This window comes from Sinocyclocheilus rhinocerous, unplaced genomic scaffold (assembly GCF_001515625.1).
Source record: "Sinocyclocheilus rhinocerous isolate Xijiao unplaced genomic scaffold, SAMN03320098_v1.1 scaffold323, whole genome shotgun sequence".
Lineage (NCBI taxonomy): Eukaryota > Metazoa > Chordata > Actinopteri > Cypriniformes > Cyprinidae > Sinocyclocheilus > Sinocyclocheilus rhinocerous.
Window position 1 is genome coordinate 1,303,216 of NW_015643640.1, and position 20,622 is coordinate 1,323,837.

Genomic DNA, 20,622 nt, shown 5'->3' on the forward strand with positions numbered 1-20,622 from the left:
TGGCACCGAGCGCCGGGGATGCTGGGAAAACAGAGAGAGAGAGATCGAGCATCACTGATACTGATGCAGCACAAACACACACGAGCATCTGAGCGCTTCAGTCTGGAGACGACAGAATATCTCATCAGTGAAAATTAATGCACATCCAGAGGTGGAAATGTCAATGTTCAATCAACACATTTTTGAAGTGAACTGATGATTTCAACCTGGAATTACTTTATAGTTACAGAAAATGTATCTACAATTACATAGACACTACAGGTAAAGCATTGTGTTTGCATGCACTGTTTTGAGGTCAATTTCGCTTCCATATCAAGTCTCTTCTTTCAGACGAGTGGAGAGAAAACATCCAAAACACACGTTTATAAAACGGAGAGTTCCGGTGCTTGATTCTGATTGGCTGAGCCGCGTTCGAAGCTGTTGTAAATGACTCTACAAAGTAACATACACCTTTGTTTACGTTTGTGTGTTGTTGGAACCACAACTGTTCCAACCACTTTGTTGGAACCACAACTGTTTCTGAGGAACTACATTGTTTGGTGGAAGAATAATGGTTTTATTATCATTACACTATTTGCTCTGTTTTATTTTGTGAAACCGTACTACGTATATGGAATAACTGTTTTATAAAAGCAATAAGCCCTGTGAAGCCGTGGTTTACAGTGAATTTATAACAGCTAAAGCTCCGCTTGACGTCGTACCTAACAACGCCCCTTAGCTGTTATAAATTCACTGTAAACCACGGCTTCTTGGGGCTTATTGCTTTATTAGGTGTGCCTAACTTCATTGTTGCTGACTACTTTTTCAGTTGGGTAGACTGATTTCACTACTTTAAATATTGAGTAGCATTTTGCAAACTGCAACTAGATAACCGCTTTTCCTCATACTCACTCAGTTCAGCTTAGCAGCAATCTGCTCTTTGCATCATCACATTAAGATCAGCTTGTTCTCTCCTTCAGAATCTGGATGCATTGCATGATCATCTAGGCACCATCTACCCCGGCATGCGCGCGCCCTCCTTCCGCTGCACGGATGCGGAGCGAGGGAACAACCTCATTCTGCACTATTACTCTGAGAGAGAGGGTCTTCAGGACATCGTCATTGGGATCATCAAGACGGTTGCGCAGCAGCTTCATGGAACTGAGATTGAGATGAAGGTCTGCTTGTGCTGTGAGCGTCCTCCCATAGAGATAGATTATTTTGAAAAGAACTTAGTGCTTTTATTCAGCAAGAATGCATTACATTGACTGAAAGTTACAGAAAAGACAAAAAAAAAATCTGTTTTAAATAAATGCTGTTTGAACTTTCTATTCATTAAGGAATCATAAATAAAACATTGATAATAATAAACGTGAAAATGAAGACTGGGGTAATGATACTGAAAATATACTAGAAAAGTATACTAGATGAGAAAACCGTACTTTTAAATTAATTATAATATTAGTAATAATATTTCTCAATATTACTTTTTAATAAACGCAGCCTTGGTGAGCAAAAGAGACTTCTTTTAATAACATTTTTAAATTTAAGAAATTCTTTAAAAATATATATAAATATATACATTAAATATATATTAATTAAATATATATATATAAACACGTATAATCTTAATCTATATATATAATAACATGTATAAATATATAAAAATAAGACAAACAAACAGTAATGTGCGTGCTAAATTCTGCACTCATCTAAACATGACTGGAGGTAGATTTACTCTCGTTCTCACCGAGAGAGGCTCATCGATAAACAACATTATGATGAACTCCCTGCGGTTTATTCTTTGTCACCTCACTTCAGTCTCGGCCATATTTTTCAAATAAATCTCCCTCAGCCAATAAGAGCTAATCATGCCCCAGACGGCAGACTGCTCTTTCCATATCTCTCTCTCTCTCTCTCTCTCTCTCTCTCTCTCTCTCTCTCCATCTGGGCTTAGTGTGAAACTTAGCCATCGTCGTCATGGTGACAGCAGGGCAAAGAGACAGCGACTTGACGTCAGTGAAATGGGCTCAACTTCAAGCTGAGAGAGAAAAAACAACAGCTTCTCTGCATTCAGCCCAGGCTGATATGAGTCTACAGTTAAACAGCTTTTAGGGCCATTTTCAGTGATATTGCTGAAGAGAAAACAGAGAGAGGGAGCGTTGCAAACAGTGTCTTCATTACGTTAAAAATTCCTAAAGTTATTTCTGTATTTGACTCCTACTTAAATACACTAAACATTCTCCTTTATTGAACACTCAGACGCACTTGAAGCTCTAACTTTCTCTTTGCTTAGTCTACATGCGATGCGAGGACTCAGGAATGAGATCGCTGATCCTTAGCACTTGACAGAAGATGCAGACACTTTCATTTGTGTTCTTTAAAGGAATATTCTGGGTTCAAAACAAGTTAATCTCAGTCAACAGCATTTGTGGCGTAATGCTGACAATGCTAAAAAAAAAAATATGTAGCTTATAAGTTTATACACACAAGTTATTGTATTCTGTTATTATTCTGTTCTAGTCTATTATTATTATTATTATTCTGTTAAAACTTATTTTAACTGTGAAGCTGTTTAAATCATTTAGTCATTTTAGACAAAATTGTAAAAAAGTTGTGAAAAACCTTTTTTCCCCCCACACTAAAATCATGTTAACACACACATTGTTTATGTTTATATCTTGTGGCTATTATTTACAGATTGGCCTCATTCACATGTATTGTTTTTTTGTTTTGTTTTTTACGAAATTAGTGTTTTGTTTAGTTTTTATTTTTACTGGAGTTTTGGTTTAAAAATGAATCATAAGCAGTACAGAACATAATCAGCACATATGTAAGATAATAAAATCAATAGATAAATAAATAAATGCATAAAATAAATAAACTGGCATAAATTAATGAATACAATTTATTTAATTAAACTGTATATACTGTATATATATATATATATGCATACAGTAAAACAAGAGTTTATTAAAAAAAATTCTAAACACTATTATTGACTATTATTAATGATATTTGAATTAGATTTTCTTTTTCTTTTTCTTTTTTTCTGTTTTCATTTAAATTTTTGTTAGTTTTAGAATTTTTGTTTTGTGTTTTTGTCATTTTTATTAATATCTATATAGTTTTTATTAAGATTTAGCTTTTAGTTTATTTAGTATTTTAGTACTTAAATGAAAATGAGAAATGTTGCATGGCCACTGGCTAAAATAAAACACGTTACATTGTTTCAGTTAATGTTTGTGTTATTTCAAGTGATTTTTTAATGGTTTTAGTTAATGATAACCCTGTATCAGTCCATGATCTTCACACTGTGGGGTTCCACATTTAGTGTTTGGAAATGCAGTTTCCACCAGACTCTAAATGTGTTATTTGTGGGGTGTTCCAGGTCATTCAGCAGAAGAGTGAAGAATGTGATCACATTAAGTTCTTGATTGAGGAGAAGGACTCGGAGGAGGAGGCGTTTTATGAAGACCTGGATGGTTTCGAGGAGAACGGGACTCAAGAGACGCGGATCAGTCCTTATACCTTCTGCAAGGCTTTCCCGTTCCACCTGATGTTCGACAGGGAGCTCATGCTCACACAGTGTGGCAATGCCATCTTCAGAGTTCTGCCGCAGGTTCGTCTGCTCAAAAATGATTGTCTATTATTGAAATGATGGAGAACAATGTGAAGTGATGTGTGTCATCTTCCAGCTGCAGCCTGGCGTCTGTAACCTGTCCTCAGTGTTTTCTCTGGTGCGGCCGCACATAGACTTCAGTTTCCATGGCATTCTGTCTCACATCAACACCGTCTTTGTGCTGCGGAGTAAGGTCTGTCTGCCCCAAAATACAGCTGATATAAAACCACCAACACTCATTCACTACAATGTTGTTAGTTTCTGACATAAATTGTGTTTACTAGTTCTACAGTACATGTCACACACTCATATACAAATTAGTGCTGTCACAATATCAGATTTGTAACTACATGTTCATGGTGGACAAAAGAATTATTGCGATATCTATAGAAATATGAAATATGCTATCAGTCAAATTCATCTTTAACCGTTCAGTGGATTCAAAGCTACAAGAAAAGTACAACAATTGATGAGAATAACAACACAGTTTTACTCTAAACTCACGTTATAGCGTCAATTGAGCGTTTGAAATAACTTCTTTCTGTGAACTGATGTGGCTTCGTATCAGGCAGAAATTATATTATTTCATAGTATTTTATACAGTGATAAAGGCAATAAAGGCTATCATTGTATTATAAATATACATTATCCTTATTAAAAAAAAAAAGAAGGCTTAAAGAACACAGATAAACCAAATACTGTTGCAATGGTGTGATAATTCTCTTCATTTTTCGTCAGTCAAAACATTTCTTCTGCATTTTATTCGGCTACAGCGATAGCTGGATTTATTTGTCCGTATAATGGATTTCATGGAAAGTTGTTTTCGTACTCCTATGAGTCTCACTTGTGGACTTTCTGTGCGAGTATGAACGATACATAAATTACACGTGAGAGTTTAGAGCTGTGTACTTTTCATTTTGAAATATCATGATTATCGTTAATACCGGTATATCGTGACACTGCTAATTATCACGATAACGATATTTAATTTTTTTAATATCACGATTATTGTCAATACCTGTATATTACGACACTGCTAATTAACACGATAACGATATTTAATTTTTTTAATAGAACGATTATCGTCAATACCGGTATATCGCAACACCCCTAATTATCACAATAACAATATTTCATTTTTGTAAATATTATGACTATCGTCAATGCCGGTATATTGCGACATCCCTATTTAACACGATTATGATATTTGATTTTTTTTAAATAACAATTATCGTCAATACCGATATATTGCAACACCCCTGATTACCATGATAACGATATTAAATTTTTTAAATATAACGATTATCGTCAATACCTGTATATCGTGACACCGCTAATTGCCATGATAACGATATTTAATTTTTTTTCAATCACGACTATCGTCAGTACCTGTATATCGCGACACCGCTAATTAACACGATAACGATATTTAATTTTTAAAATACAACGATTATTGTCACTACCTGTATATCGCGACACAGCTAATAAACACAATAATGATATTTCATTTTTAAGAAATAACGATTATTGTCAATACCGGTATATCGCGACACCCCTAATTATCACAATAACGATATTTCATTTTTTAAATATCACGACTATCGTCAATACATGTATATTGCGACACGATAATTAACATGATAACAATATTTCATTTTTGTAAATATAACGATAATCGAATATACCTGTATATTATGACACCCCTAGTTAACATGATAACGATATTTCATTTTTTAAATATAACGATTATCGTCAATACCGGTATATCGCGACACCCTTAATTATCACAATAATGATATTTAATTTTTTGAAAATCACGACTATCGTTAATACCTGTATATCGCGACACCCCTAATTATCACAATAGCGATATTTCATTTTTTAAATATCACGACTATCGTCAATGCTGGTATATTGCGACATCCCTAATTAACACGATTATGATATTTCATTTTTTTTAAATAATGATTATCATCAATACTGGTATATTGCGACACCCCTGATTACCATGATAACAATATTTATTTTTTTAAATATCACGATTATTGTCAATACCGGTATATCACAACACCACTAATTAGCACGATAACGATATTTAATTGTTTTAATATGATCATCGAATATACCTGTATATTATGACACCCCTAATTAACACGATAAAGATATTTCATTTTTTAAATATAACGATTATCGTCAATACCTGTATATCGTGACACTGCTAATTAACACGATAACGATATTTCATTTTTTTAAATATAAGGATTATCATCAGTACCAGCATATTGTGACACACCTGATACAAAAACAAGAATAACAGTGCATGTTTAAAAAAAATGAAATTTGAAATGTATTGTAATGAAACTACACGACACGAGGTTTGTTTATGGCTTTATGTAGGAGGGCCTGTTGAACGTAGAGACTGCGGAGAGTGAAGATGAACTCACAGGAACAGAGATCAGCTGTCTCAGACTGAAGGGCCAGATGATCTCACTTCCTGAGACGGAGAACATCCTTTTCCTGTGCTCACCAAGGTAGATGTCTGAGTCTGTGAAATAAAATCAACAAAGCAAATTAGGAAATTTTGGTGGCTTAAACTAATTGCATCAGTTCTGATTTTTAAACACGGCTTAAATTGGTAACATACAGTTGTTACCATAATGCCTTATTTCAACTTGGACCAATCTTTAAAATGATTTTCATTTCATGTAACCTAATGTAGTCAAGTTGATTCAGTCATATTTATTATTATTATTATTATTATTATTATTATTATTATTATTATTATTACAAATATTTAAAAAATGTCATAGTGTTAAAATGTAGTTTCTTTGTTATTGGCATTCTGTTTTTATCACAATAGCGATATTTCATTTTTTAAATATCACGACTATCGTCAATGCTGGTATATTGCGACATCCCTAATTAACACGATTATGATATTTCATTTTTTTTAAATAATGATTATCATCAATACTGGTATATTGCGACACCCCTGATTACCATGATAACAATATTTATTTTTTTAAATATCACGATTATTGTCAATACCGGTATATCACAACACCACTAATTAGCACGATAACGATATTTAATTGTTTTAATATGATCATCGAATATACCTGTATATTATGACACCCCTAATTAACACGATAAAGATATTTCATTTTTTAAATATAACGATTATCGTCAATACCTGTATATCGTGACACTGCTAATTAACACGATAACGATATTTCATTTTTTTAAATATAAGGATTATCATCAGTACCAGCATATTGTGACACACCTGATACAAAAACAAGAATAACAGTGCATGTTTAAAAAAAAAGAAATTTGAAATGTATTGTAATGAAACTACACGACACGAGGTTTGTTTATGGCTTTATGTAGGAGGGCCTGTTGAACGTAGAGACTGCGGAGAGTGAAGATGAACTCACAGGAACAGAGATCAGCTGTCTCAGACTGAAGGGCCAGATGATCTCACTTCCTGAGACGGAGAACATCCTTTTCCTGTGCTCACCAAGGTAGATGTCTGAGTCTGTGAAATAAAATCAACAAAGCAAATTAGGAAATTTTGGTGGCTTAAACTAATTGCATCAGTTCTGATTTTTAAACACGGCTTAAATTGGTAACATACAGTTGTTACCATAATGCCTTATTTCAACTTGGACCAATCTTTAAAATGATTTTCATTTCATGTAACCTAATGTAGTCAAGTTGATTCAGTCATATTTATTATTATTATTATTATTATTATTATTATTATTATTACAAATATTTAAAAAATGTCAATGCTTAGAGCTTGGAGCTTGACATCATTAAAAAATATATATTTTGAAAAACTAAAATTATTCTAAATTAGATATTAGCACATAAAGCAATTTTTGAAGGCTAGATTTAAAAATGTAGTCAACATGGATAACCTAAAAATGTGCTTCACGTGGTCACTTCCTGTGCTGGGTTGTAACCGATTACTTGTAATCTGGATTATGTAATGAGATTCCAAAAATTAAGTACTACGATGTTACATTTTAAAATGCACATCATCAGATCAGTTACTATTTTATTGATTACATGATTACATGTTATTCACACAATGGCAGTAAATTATTCATAATCTATTGATTCTCCCCAGTTACGTTACTAACTACAATTTTCATCATGTAATCTGTAATCATTAACTACAGGTGACAATTTATAAGTAATCTACCTAGCACTAGTCACTTCTACAGTTAAAGGAATGTTTTAGGTAAAAAAAATAGTGTTTAATTTGACAGAATCGACCTGACTATATTATGCTACACCAACAAAGGTAATTTTTAAGTGGTTTATCAGGTAGAAATAGCTCCTTAAAGAAAAAAAAATCACATTGTCTCTTTTTAAAGTGTATTTGGACAGGCAGCCTCTACTTCTACTTTATCTATTTATACTAGTGCTGTCAAACGATTAATCGCGATTAATCGCATCCAAAATAAATGTTTTTGTTTACATAATATATGTGTGTGCACTGTGTATATTTATTATGTATATATAAATGCAAACACATGCATGTATATATTTAAGAAAAATATGTTTATATATTAAATATATTTATATATAATATAATAATATAAATGTATATACATGTAAATATTTTCAAAATATATACTGTATGTGTGGGTATTTATATATACATAATAAATAAACACAGTACACACACACATATATTATGTAAACAAAACCTTTTATCTTAGATGCGATTAATCGCGATTAATCGTTTGACAGCACTAATTTATACATTTAATACAGCTTTTTTGAAGGAATAGCATAAAGTGTAATGTAAGCATCAGTACTGCTTGTTATTTATAAAATAAGTGCAGTACATTTTTGTTCATTGCCTCCTAAATCAAACATAATGGACAGCAAGAGTTCGGTTATTTTCTAATAAATGTTTTTACTGGCCCCTTATAAGCCAAATCTACTGGAGTAATATGTGTCTTTCCTGCTGGTTTAGATTAAATCGATTGAATCAGAGGCTTTGATTTCGTATTATGAGACATGTGGTGGAAATATGTTCTGATGGGACTGCTATATTGATATATATTAGGGTCAACTACACTGAAGTTTTGTGGAGACTGAGTAACATTTTGTTTGGCTTTTTGATATCTCGATTGATAGGCCTGATCCAGTGTTTTGTCATTTGCGTATATCAGTGTTATGAATCTGGATGACCTGACGAGGAGAGGTCTGTACCTGAGTGATATTCCTCTTCATGACGCCACCCGTGACCTTGTGTTACTGGGGGAGCAGTTTCGCGAGGAGTACAAGTTGACCCAGGAGCTGGAGATCCTGACCGACCGTCTGCAGCACACGCTCCGAGCCCTGGAGGATGAGAAGAAGAAGACAGACAGGTCAGTCCTCTGTGGAAGCCCGTTTAAAATAAAAAAAGTTTGTATCTCGCAAATCTGACTTTTAAGTCAGATATAAGCTGGCAATTGCGATTTACAAAGTCAGAACTGTGAGATATAAACTTGCAAAAGTCAAATTCTGAGGAAAAAAATACTATTTTCTTACAACTGCGAGTTTATGTCTCACAGTCTTGACTATATAACTCGCAATTGCAACTTTATATCATGCAAATATTACTTTATGACTCGGACTTAATTCTGACTTTATTTCTCAGAATTGCAAGTCTTGCAGTTCTGATTTCATAACATACAATTGCGACTTTATATCTCACAATTCTGACTTTATAACTCGCAATTGCAACTTTATATCATGCAAATATTACTTTATGACTGACTTTATTTCTCAGAATTGCAAGTCTTGCAGTTCTGATTTCATTACACACAGTTGCGACTTTATATCTCACAATTTTGACTATATAACTCGCAATTGCAATTTTATATCATGCAAATAAATATGACTTTATGACTGGCTTTATTTCTCAGAATTGCAAGTCTTGCAGTTCTGATTTCATTACACACAGTTGCGACTTTATATCTCACAATTCTGACTTTATAACTCGCAATTGCAACTTTGTATCACGCAAATATGACTTTATGACTCGGACTTAATTCTGACGTTATTTCTCAGAATTGCAAGTCTTGCGGTTCTGATTTCATAACAGAAAGTTGCGACTTTATATCTCACAATTTTGACTTTATAACTCGCAATTGCAACTTTGTATCACGCAAATATGACTTTATGACTCGGACTTAATTCTGACGTTATTTCTCAGAATTGCAAGTCTTGCGGTTCTGATTTCATAACACAAAGTTGCGACTTTATATCTCACAATTTTGACTTTTAAGTCAGATATAAGCTGGCAATTGCAATTTACAAAGTCAGAATTGTGGGATATAAACTCACAATGGTGAGTTATGAAGTTTGTGAGTTACGTTTTTCCTCAGAATTGAGTGATATAAACTTACAATTGTGACTTTTTCTTAGATTTGCATGATTTAAACTTGCAATTACACGTTATAAAGTCAGAATTGTGAGATATAAACTCACTATTGCGAGTTATGTATCTTGCAATTCTGTCTTTTTCTCACAATTCTCACTTCTTTTCTCAGAATTGTGAGATATAAACTTGCAAAGTCCAATTCTGAGGAAAAAAAGACTATTTTCTTACAACTGCGAGTTTATGTCTCACAGTCTTGACTATATAACTCGCAATTGCAACTTTATATCATGCAAATATTACTTTATGACTGGCTTTATTTCTCAGAATTGCAAGTCTTGCAGTTCTGATTTCATAACATACAATTGCGACTTTATATCTCACAATTCTGACTTTATAACTCGCAATTGCAACTTTGTATCACGCAAATATGACTTTATGACTCGGACTTAATTCTGACGTTATTTCTCAGAATTGCAAGTCTTGCGGTTCTGATTTCATAACAGAAAGTTGCGACTTTATATCTCACAATTTTGACTTTTAAGTCAGATATAAGCTGGCAATTGCGATTTACAAAGTCAGAATTGTGGGATATAAACTCACAATGGTGAGTTATGAAGTTTGTGAGTCACGTTTTTCCTCAGAATTGAGTGATATAAACTTACAATTGTGACTTTTTCTTAGATTTGCATGATTTAAACTTGCAATTACACGTTATAAAGTCAGAATTGTGAGATATAAACTCACTATTGCGAGTTATGTATCTTGCAATTCTGTCTTTTTCTCACAATTCTCACTTCTTTTCTCAGAATTGTGAGATATAAACTTGCAAAGTCCAATTCTGAGGAAAAAAAGACTATTTTCTTACAACTGCGAGTTTATATCTCACAATCTTGAGTATATAACTATATGACTATATAACTCGCAATTGCAACTTTGTATCACGCAAATATGACTTTATGACTCAGACTTAATTCTGACTTTATTTCTCAGAATTGCAAGTCTTGCCGTTCTGATTTCATAACACACAGTTGCGACTTTATATCTCACAATCTGACTTTATATCTCACAACTCTGACTTATATCTTGCAGTTCTGACTTTATTTCTCAGGACTGCAAGTGTGTATATCACGCAATTCTGAGAAAAGTCAGGAAAAAAGTAAAGGAAAAAAAGAATTGTGAGATGTGAATTCGTAAAAAAAAAGTCAGAATTGTGAACATCCTACATCATTCTGATTTATTTTTAAGGGTTGAAGGTTGTAAATATAAAAATATGGTCTTATGGCTATGTTATGAGATATATTGCTGCACCAATAAAACGCTACTCCAATTTGGTGTTTAGAACTTGTTTAGAAGTATTCACACACATTTTTAAACATTTTTAAACATTTAAACATGGACTGTAAATATTATTATGCAATGGTACCTGGATTATTTTATATAGCAATAAATACTGTTGTTTAGAAAGTTGAATGAACTCAGAGTGTCTTTATCCTGAAGTTTTGTGTGTTATGTTCCGTATTTATGTCATTCATTTTCTTTTGCTATTCTTACTAGTATCTACTGTAGATGATAATCAGTAGAGACCCACGATCCGGAAAGAGGTCTGAGTGCAATAACACAGCCAGGGAAGATGTCAAATCAAAGAGAATTAAGTTATTTTCATCTTTTCATCAGTTTAGTTTTTACTGGCCATAAAAGTGGGCTCAGGCTTCATTTTGGCCAATTTTAGCTTAGCCCATTTTCCAGTTACACATGGAACCCAACTCGATGGTGATTATTATTATTATTATTGAATATGTAAGTACAATTAGGGATCTCAAAGTTAACGCCTTAACCTATTGGTTTAAATGAAATGTTTTTGTGAAAGCAAGCCAACCTTTCCCGATCCTGTCCCCCTCTCTCACATCACTTCCTGTTCTGTCGAAATAAATGCATAAAATGCCAAAAAGAAATCTTTAATAAAAAAAGATCATTCTTATATATATTAATAAATTAAGTAGTATTAACTTAAGCCATTAAATTATTGGTTCAAATTAGATTTAAACATTTAAAAATATATATTTATAATTAAATATAATTAATTATATTTAAAATATTAATTAAAATATTTAATTAATCTTTACCATCCAAAAAACTTTATTGTTTTCTATATCTTGGAAATAAATATGAGCACACTACATTTTTGTATGAAACTGTATAGTTAGAGGAAGATTTCAGTGAATTCAGTTGTAATAGATTAATCATATTCCTTGCAAAAATATCATGAGATTAAACGTAGTATTGTTCAATTTCCGATATTTGTGACGATATTTGTCTTAAGTGACAATTTTTCAAAATTGAGATTTATACATCATCTGAATAAATGAGCTTTCCATTGATGTATGGGTTGTTAATTCATTGTAAACCACGGCTTCACGGGGCTTATTGCTTTAATTAAATCTGCTGGAGAACCTTGAACATCACCAGAGACCATCTCTGTCATCCACACAGACAGTAAATACCAGCTAGAGCTACACGGCCGCCTGTGTGCAAGTGTTACATTTTAGAATTTAAAACATGACTGGAATTCCGAGGAATGGGCTCATAATTTTCATACACATTTGAATATGGACTAGGTTATTTTCTCATTTGTGTTGCAAATTACATTGCTTTGAGTAACTGACATGTGGTTATGTCCTGCTAAGCATGTTTTTTATAGTTCATTTCAAATTTACATTCTTGTTTTTTTCAGTAGTGTTAGGTCACATGCATTTCTTGGAAACCTGTGACTTGTTGATAACAGGTAAACAAATGGGCCGTGTTCTGAATGTGCTGAATAGTGCAGCCTTATCTTCACTAGCAGGTGTCCTGCACTGAAACTTGCGTTTTTCAGTTTAATCAGTTCCTCAATTCAAGCCTCAAAACTGCTTAAGTTTCCTTAAAAAAAATGAGGAAAACATATCTCTTGGTTTCATTAGTGAAAAGTTCTCAATATTTTCTATGCAACACTGAACCGCAATTTCTTTAATGAAATATACACACTATTTTTAATTATCACCTTAATTTTTTAAATGAAAATTACAAGACCCATGATTCATTTTTTACAGTGTTACTGGGCAGACTGGGAGTCTGAGATGAAGAACATTTGCTGCCAAAAGCAGCATTTTATTGTGCAGCAGTAATATGCCAAAAACTTATTACTGTTCAAAAGTTTGGGGTCAATAAGATAAAAAAAATAAATAAGTCAATACTTTTATTCAACAAAGATGCATTAAACTGATTTAAAAAACATAAATAGATTAACAATGCTACAAAAGATTTATATTTCATGTAAATGCTGTTTTTTAGCTTTATATTCCATCCAAGAATCCTGAAAATGTATCAAAGTTTTCACAAAATATTAAGCACCACAACAGTTGTTATTTTAAATTGGATAGATATATAGATAGATAGATAATAAGTCAATACTTTTATTCAACAAGGATGCATTAAACTGATTTAAAAAACATAAATAGATTAACAATGCTACAAAAGATTTATATTTCATGTAAATGCTGTTTTTTAGCTTTATATTCCATCCAAGAATCCTGAAAATGTATCAAAGTTTTCACAAAATATTAAGCACCACAACAGTTGTTATTTTAAATTGGATAGATATATAGATAGATAGATAGATAGATAGATAGGTTCATATATGGATGGATGATAGATAGATAGATAGATAGATAGATAGATATAGATACATAGATAGATAGATAGATTCATTCATATATGGAGATAGATAGATAGATAGATAGATAGATAGATTGATAGATAGATTCATATATGGATGGATGGATGGATGGATGGATAGATAGATAGATAGATAGATAGATAGATAGACCTGTGATGTTGGCTTTCATCAGTTGTATAACTGAGAGATCTGAAGTGCCTTTTGATTAGAGACGTTAGTATTTGTGTTTTCCCATCAGCAGTACAGAATAAGAACCGAACAGATGGATGAATGTCTAAAGCCCCGTTCACACCGCCAGCGACACACAGCGACAGAGCGACATAATCCCATTCATTTTCAGTGGAGAGCTGGCGACTTCCGGCGACACGAGCGACAGTGACCGTTGGCGACGGAATGTGGGCGTGTCAAGCGATGCGAGTCAAGCGACAAAAGTTCAGAATTCTTCAACTTTATGCAAATAAGCAGCGAATTTCGCGAGCGACAACCAATGGGAGTGAAGGCAGTGGAGAGCATGTGATTCATCTGCTGTAGTGGAGTGTTACGGGGGTAACTAGGCAACCAGTAGTGGGAACGCCCACTAGCGACCTCAATTGCCAGCCACAAGCGACAAGTAGCGAAAAAGTCGCTGGCGGTGTGAACGGGGCTTAAATGTAGAGAGCCAGTCCTCAAACTGCTCTGTGGATAATTAGCACTCAACCTTCTGGGAAAGTACAGTATGTAAAAATTTAGAAATGATGCGCATTATCCCATGGTCAGTTGAAGTGAATTTCACAAAAGGATTCATTTTGTATTAGATTAAATAATATAGGTATTCTAACAACTGAAGTAAACAAATGTATCGCTTCAAGTGACTACAACAAATGTGACTATACAGATTTCCCGTCCAGTGACATTGAATGCAATGAATGCGTATTTTTCAAGAGTGCACATGATAATGACGATACCTCTTTGTTTCAGATTGCTGTATTCGGTTCTACCTCCGTCTGTCGCCAATGAACTTCGGCACAAGCGGCCCGTGCCTGCTAAACGGTACGACAACTTGACCATTCTTTTCAGCGGCATCGTCGGGTTCAATGCGTTCTGCAGCAAACACGCATCAGCAGAGGGAGCCATTAAAATCGTCAATCTGCTCAATGACATCTACACCAGATTTGACATTCTCACGGATTCTCGGAAGAATCCTTATGTGTATAAGGTGAGTGAATTTCAATCTGGAACTTGACATTTGGATCCGCGTTTTTGTTTAGTGCTTGAGGATTGATTGACGCATTAAAAAACCTTTGTAACCATGCTCGCAGACATAAACGGAGATATTTTTGGCCACATCCAGAGATCTTCAGCAAGCAAAAGAAATAACTCTATGATTGTGACTGGGCTAAAAATATCTTGACAAAAATGACAACTCTTGTCAAATATGTGTTAGCCACAAACGTTAACGCATTATAAACTTGCAAGGTGCAAAATATAAAAATCTACTGTAATTTCAAAGTCACTTTCAGCAAGCTAACAGTAATAAAGTGTCAGTGTACAAAAGTTCAGCTACAAAGTTCAAAGGCAAAAAATCTTTATGATGCATCGTTTTATGATAAATCTTTTATGATGTCCCTAATTAATAAATGAATGACTATATTTAGAGCAGGGTGTGAAGCTTCTTTTAGGTCAAGTGGCAGATTGAATCTTATGTGGGCTGATTTTTTTATTTATTAAACTTTGCTGTAGGCAACACAGAGTGCATATAAAAATACTGGGATACAAGAGAAGCACATTGAATTTACTAATTAAATTCACCAGAGGCTTTAATCAAACAACAATACTGATATATTTGATAACTTTGGCTTTAAGCTACAGTGAACATTAAAAAAAGTTTTTGTAGCTTTGCAGAAGAATTGATGCCTTTTTCTTCGAGGTGCTTTATAAGCATAAAATCTTTTATGCATTGATTTCTGTACAAAATGGCTTGTCACTTGGTTTTCCGTTCTTGTCCTGTGGTGTATTGTAAGCATTGTATCTGCCTTACTGTTACATGAATGCTTTGTTTCTGTCTCTTTGTGTTTTCCCCATGACCAAGTTTCATTCTGTTCACCTGTTGCCTCGTTAATTAACTCATCAGTTCCTTAGTTTGCTTCGTGTACTTTAACCCTTAGTTCTCCCTTTGTCTCTGTCTGTTCTCGTTGATTATAGTGTTTTTGCAAGTTTGTTTTCACTAATTAACTGAGCTTTGAATGCTCTATACCACAGTGTCTGTGATTTTACAATGTTTTTTTTTTCTTTCTACCTGTCCATGTTGTCATGTTTACTATGAGCGGGGAAATCAACTGAACAGTTGCATCACCCACAAATCCAGTTTCAGCTGAAAGTGCAAATTCATGCACAGGTGCCAGATGCTACGTGTAATTACTACTTCTGCTTTAAAATGTGAGCTATAATACTCAAGTTTAGCTAAAAATAGAATGTTGTGAATTTATCATACCCATACCCAACTCCTCTGTCTTTCAAATAATTTCACATGCTGGATTTAGAACTTCCAGAACAACCATTAACAGCCATGGTTTTGTATTTTCTGTAGATTTATTAACTTTCTGTACCTTTTAGCCGGTACTTTATCACCAACACATCATGTACAATGCTCTCTTAAAAACAAGGGCATGAGAACATGTCCTTGATTTACGTCCTAGGCATAGAATGCACTTCATGTAGCTTTGCTAACTAAACAAAACGGACAGGTAGAATTTCAAGGCTGGCTCATCAAAAAAAGCAATATTTACTTTAAGCCAACTGTATCTACATGGTCCAAAGGTCTCATGAAGGACTGGACTCTCTCTTTAGACGTTGTTGTGATGGGTATGAGGTTGGAGAACAAAACACGAGGAGTTAAACTGGCAACATTTGCAGTGTGCATTGTCAGGAAAACTTGGATGAATCAAAAGTGTCCTAAAATTGGCTATCTTGGATGATAGCTTCATTTTTTAAATTTTATTTGGCTGTATTCATATCACAAATTAAGACCAGTTGTTATCTGACAGTCAAGGCCACAAAATATCTTTAAATGGTTTAATGAGTCAGTTAAATTAATTTCTCATCTTGGATATCCATTAATCAATACATGATGATTAAAAATGTTAAGTAAATACACTGCCTGACCAAAAAAATAAAAAATAAAATAATAATAATAATAATAATAATAATCACCGTTTGGATTTAAATAAGTGAATACTGAAGAGTCTAGGATTGGATCATTGTTGCAGTGATTTATACATTTCTGGCATGTTCCTTTTAAAGGTGCTGTATTTAATTTTTTGACTGTACTAAGGCATAAAAATACCGTAATATGTTTGCAGACATTTAGGAAACATGCTAAGTTCACAAACTTGTTTCTCTGAAAAACAACACTACAGCCAGTTATTCTGCTTTAAATTGTGCGTTCCGTGTCGGAATGTCTGGTTTTGTTTTGGTCTGTGTGACTCCGCCCACTTCCAGTTTAACCAATACGATTTCCACACCCCGGGTTGCCAGATGGTGGAAAACACTGCGTATTGCAGCCATGGAAGCCAGCAAACGAACTGAGTCAGAGATCGTAGATTCTACTCGACCTAAAAAGCCTCGGCATCCAACTAAAATAAAGCTCTATGACCAGAGGCATATTAAAACACGGATAAATCAACTCATCAGCTTACAGTGTAAGGCTCGTCGCCTTCCAATTTTTTAAATGGGGTTACGGTCAGGACTCTGGTGGCCAGTCTTTCACAGTTTGAGCCTGATGAATTTTTGCATATGGAATATGTTCATGGTTACGTCTTCTGACACGGTTGTTTGAGAAATGAAAAGATACATACTGCATCAGTTAGGGTTAAATAATTGTTGCCAAACACACAACATGCCAGAAACTTATTAATCACTGCAATAATGATTCAATCCTAGACTCATCTGTATTTGCTTATTTAAATCCAGATGGCTTTTTTGGCCAGGCAGTGCATATACATGTGCAAATATTATTGCATCAGGTAGGTTAGTGTTAAATGTGTTAAATATAAAATTGGGCTAGGAAACCTAAAATATCCCAGTGTAGCTCATGGAAAGTCCTTTGAGGTTCATCGTACCCACAGGCGCATTAGCTATTTTTAGCGGTCTCTGGTTTGAAACCATCTCTCTATTCTGTGACAGGTGGAGACTGTTGGTGATAAGTACATGACCGTGAGTGGTCTTCCGGAGCCCTGCACCCATCATGCAAAATCCATCTGTCACTTGGCCCTGGACATGATGGAGATCGCTGGACAGGTGAAAGTAGACGAGGATCCTGTGCAGGTGATCACTTTTCTTGACCCAGATACAAGTTTAACAGAACATTTTTTCATTTTTATGCATGAGGTTCTTTCGTTCCAGAACATCGTATCAGCTCCACACTGTAAAAGAAATTCCGTAAAATTTACGGTAAAAAACCGCCAGCTGTGGTTGCCGGAATTTTACCGTAAAAAATATGGTAGCAACCTTTTAGGTTTTACGGTTTTAACTTAAATTTACAGTTAAATACCATAATTTCATTAACTGATATAATATTAATATATAGGTGGTGATGAGAGTCACATGATGAACCAAAGCCCATCACAAGCAGCTTTTAGATACTAACATATATAGAAGGTGCACATTCACACAAACACTAAACACCATCATGGTAACACACATGAAACTGAAATAATGCAATAAACATTAATTTAACAACATTAGATGTAACACACAACCCTAATATACAAAACTGATAAGAAAAAACTAAGAAGAAACATAGTTATTTCAACAAAAAAACATCAAATTTGAAATGTAATGCAGGGAATTCTGGGAATGTTAATTTACGGTTATTCACTGTAAATTATACAGTCTTTTCACTTCCAAAAACGGTATACTACCGTAAAAATGTTTTTTTTACGTGTCGGTAATGTCCAAACGGTAATGTCCAATACAGTTTTTCACCGTATATAGTAGGGGAATTTACCATTAACCATTTAACAGGTTTTTACTGTAGCATTTTTACAGTCTTTTACCGTTAAATTCACAGTCATTTTTTACAGTGCAGGATAACGGAGTATCATTTTCATTCTCAGAATAGCTGAATTATGTGTACGGAAAATTAGAAAAGTGTTTGCTCAAATCTTATCTTAGCCTGCTGACTGTAAGATTGAGTCTATGTAACAGAGAACATTACAGCGTCGTCACATGAACAAGAATGTCCAGTGCTTTACTAATTATCAGTACTGTTGGAATGCTTAACCAATCAAATTAGACCAGGGGTTCTCAAACTTTTTGGGCCTCTTAAAGTGAAGAAAAGTTCCCAAAGACCCCCTCAAACAGTGATTAAGCATATACTACAGTTTGTATTCTTTGATGTCACTGGAACTTCTGTTTTAATTTTTCTGGATTTAATTAAATTGTAGTAATCAAAATTAACACATCTAATTAGCTGAAATCATAAAACGTATCAAATGTAACAATGTTTCTTTGCTTATGTATATAAGTATGTATGTATGCATGGATTCTGTGTTTCCTGTTTTAATTTTTTCTGGATGTATGATTTAATACAAATTTATTAGAGTTAATCAGATGAAGGCATAAAACATTAACTTTTAAAATGTAATCAAATGAAGATTTAAATGTTAATATTTAAACACAAAAGAAAATAGAAATAAATAAAGTTTTAATAATTGTATTATTATTATTATTATTATTACTTTGAGATGTACATTTATTTCTGTCAAAATTTCTTCAAGTTAAACTGACTTTTATTTTGACGGGTTGTTGTGAAGACAAGTTGTGTGTATGTGATATGCCGACTACACTATAGAGATTTCATTAAGTGTACAGCACTACTTTTGATTTATTCATCCAAGATTTGACAAATTCCGAGACATTCCATGTCTTACAGTAAATTCCATTTTTAGGACTGGATTCCGTGATTCAGTCAGCCACATTGTTAAAAAAAAAAAATCACAATATAATACATATGGAAGCCCATTTTTTACCACTGAATAAAATATAAAAAAGGTAATTGTGACTTTTTATCTCACAGTTCTGACTTTTTTCTAGCAATTCTGACTCAGAATCGCGTGATATAAATTTGCAATTGCGAGAAATAAAGTCAGAATAGCGATTTTCTCAGAATTGCATGTTTATAACACACAATTCTGACTTTACAGCATGCAATTGCGAGTTATAAAGTCAGAATTGTGAGAATTCAGTCAGAATTCAGTGGTGGAATTCCATATAATACACAAGTATATACTGGTCATTGTGTATTTATAATTGAATGCATAAATAAATCCTGAATGTTTAGACTTGTTTAATGCGCTGCCTCATAGCATCAATTAAACGACATATCTTGCATATTTTGTGCACCCACCCACCATGCTGTCCTTCATGAAACACCCCCATCATAAAACATGCTGCTGTGCTTTAGCCAGTGTATTAAGGATGCTTTATGATTTCTAAGAATAGCTCTAGAATGCATCTCAGAGGTGTTCGACGTGTCTGCGGTAAAGTCTCTTTAAAGGCTCTTTTGTTTAACCAGACGGCACAGGTATGTTATTATATGTGCGACTGTTGAAGATGTGCCTCTGGAACACTAAGAGCATCTAAATTAGAGAGACGACTGTATTAGGCGAATGGCACGGACACTTTCACTCACACACACACACAAAACACACAAACACTCACACACACTCACATACACACACACACTCACACACGCACACACTCACATACACACACACACACACACGTTTGTTTTTATGGTTTATGTGGGGACTCTCCATAGGCGTAATGGTTTTTATACTGTCCAGACCGTATATTCTATTGCCCTACACCAATCCTACCCCTAAACCTACCCCTTACAGGAAACTTTCTGCATTTTTAGATTTTCAAAAAAACTCATTCTGA

The 20,622-nt window shown here is 33.8% G+C and overlaps 1 protein-coding gene across 1 annotated transcript in view; it reads left to right on the plus strand.

Annotated features, from left to right (window-relative positions):
- LOC107757623 (guanylate cyclase soluble subunit beta-1-like) overlaps positions 1-20,622 on the plus strand; it is a 26,904-nt gene that overhangs the window by 3,650 nt on the left and 2,632 nt on the right. The window contains exons 5-11 of the mRNA XM_016575160.1: positions 960-1,157; positions 3,371-3,601; positions 3,678-3,794; positions 5,999-6,132; positions 8,794-8,991; positions 14,659-14,896; positions 17,863-18,003. Of these exons, the coding sequence (XP_016430646.1) occupies positions 960-1,157; positions 3,371-3,601; positions 3,678-3,794; positions 5,999-6,132; positions 8,794-8,991; positions 14,659-14,896; positions 17,863-18,003 (1,257 nt within the window). The remainder of the gene's footprint in view (positions 1-959; positions 1,158-3,370; positions 3,602-3,677; positions 3,795-5,998; positions 6,133-8,793; positions 8,992-14,658; positions 14,897-17,862; positions 18,004-20,622) is intronic.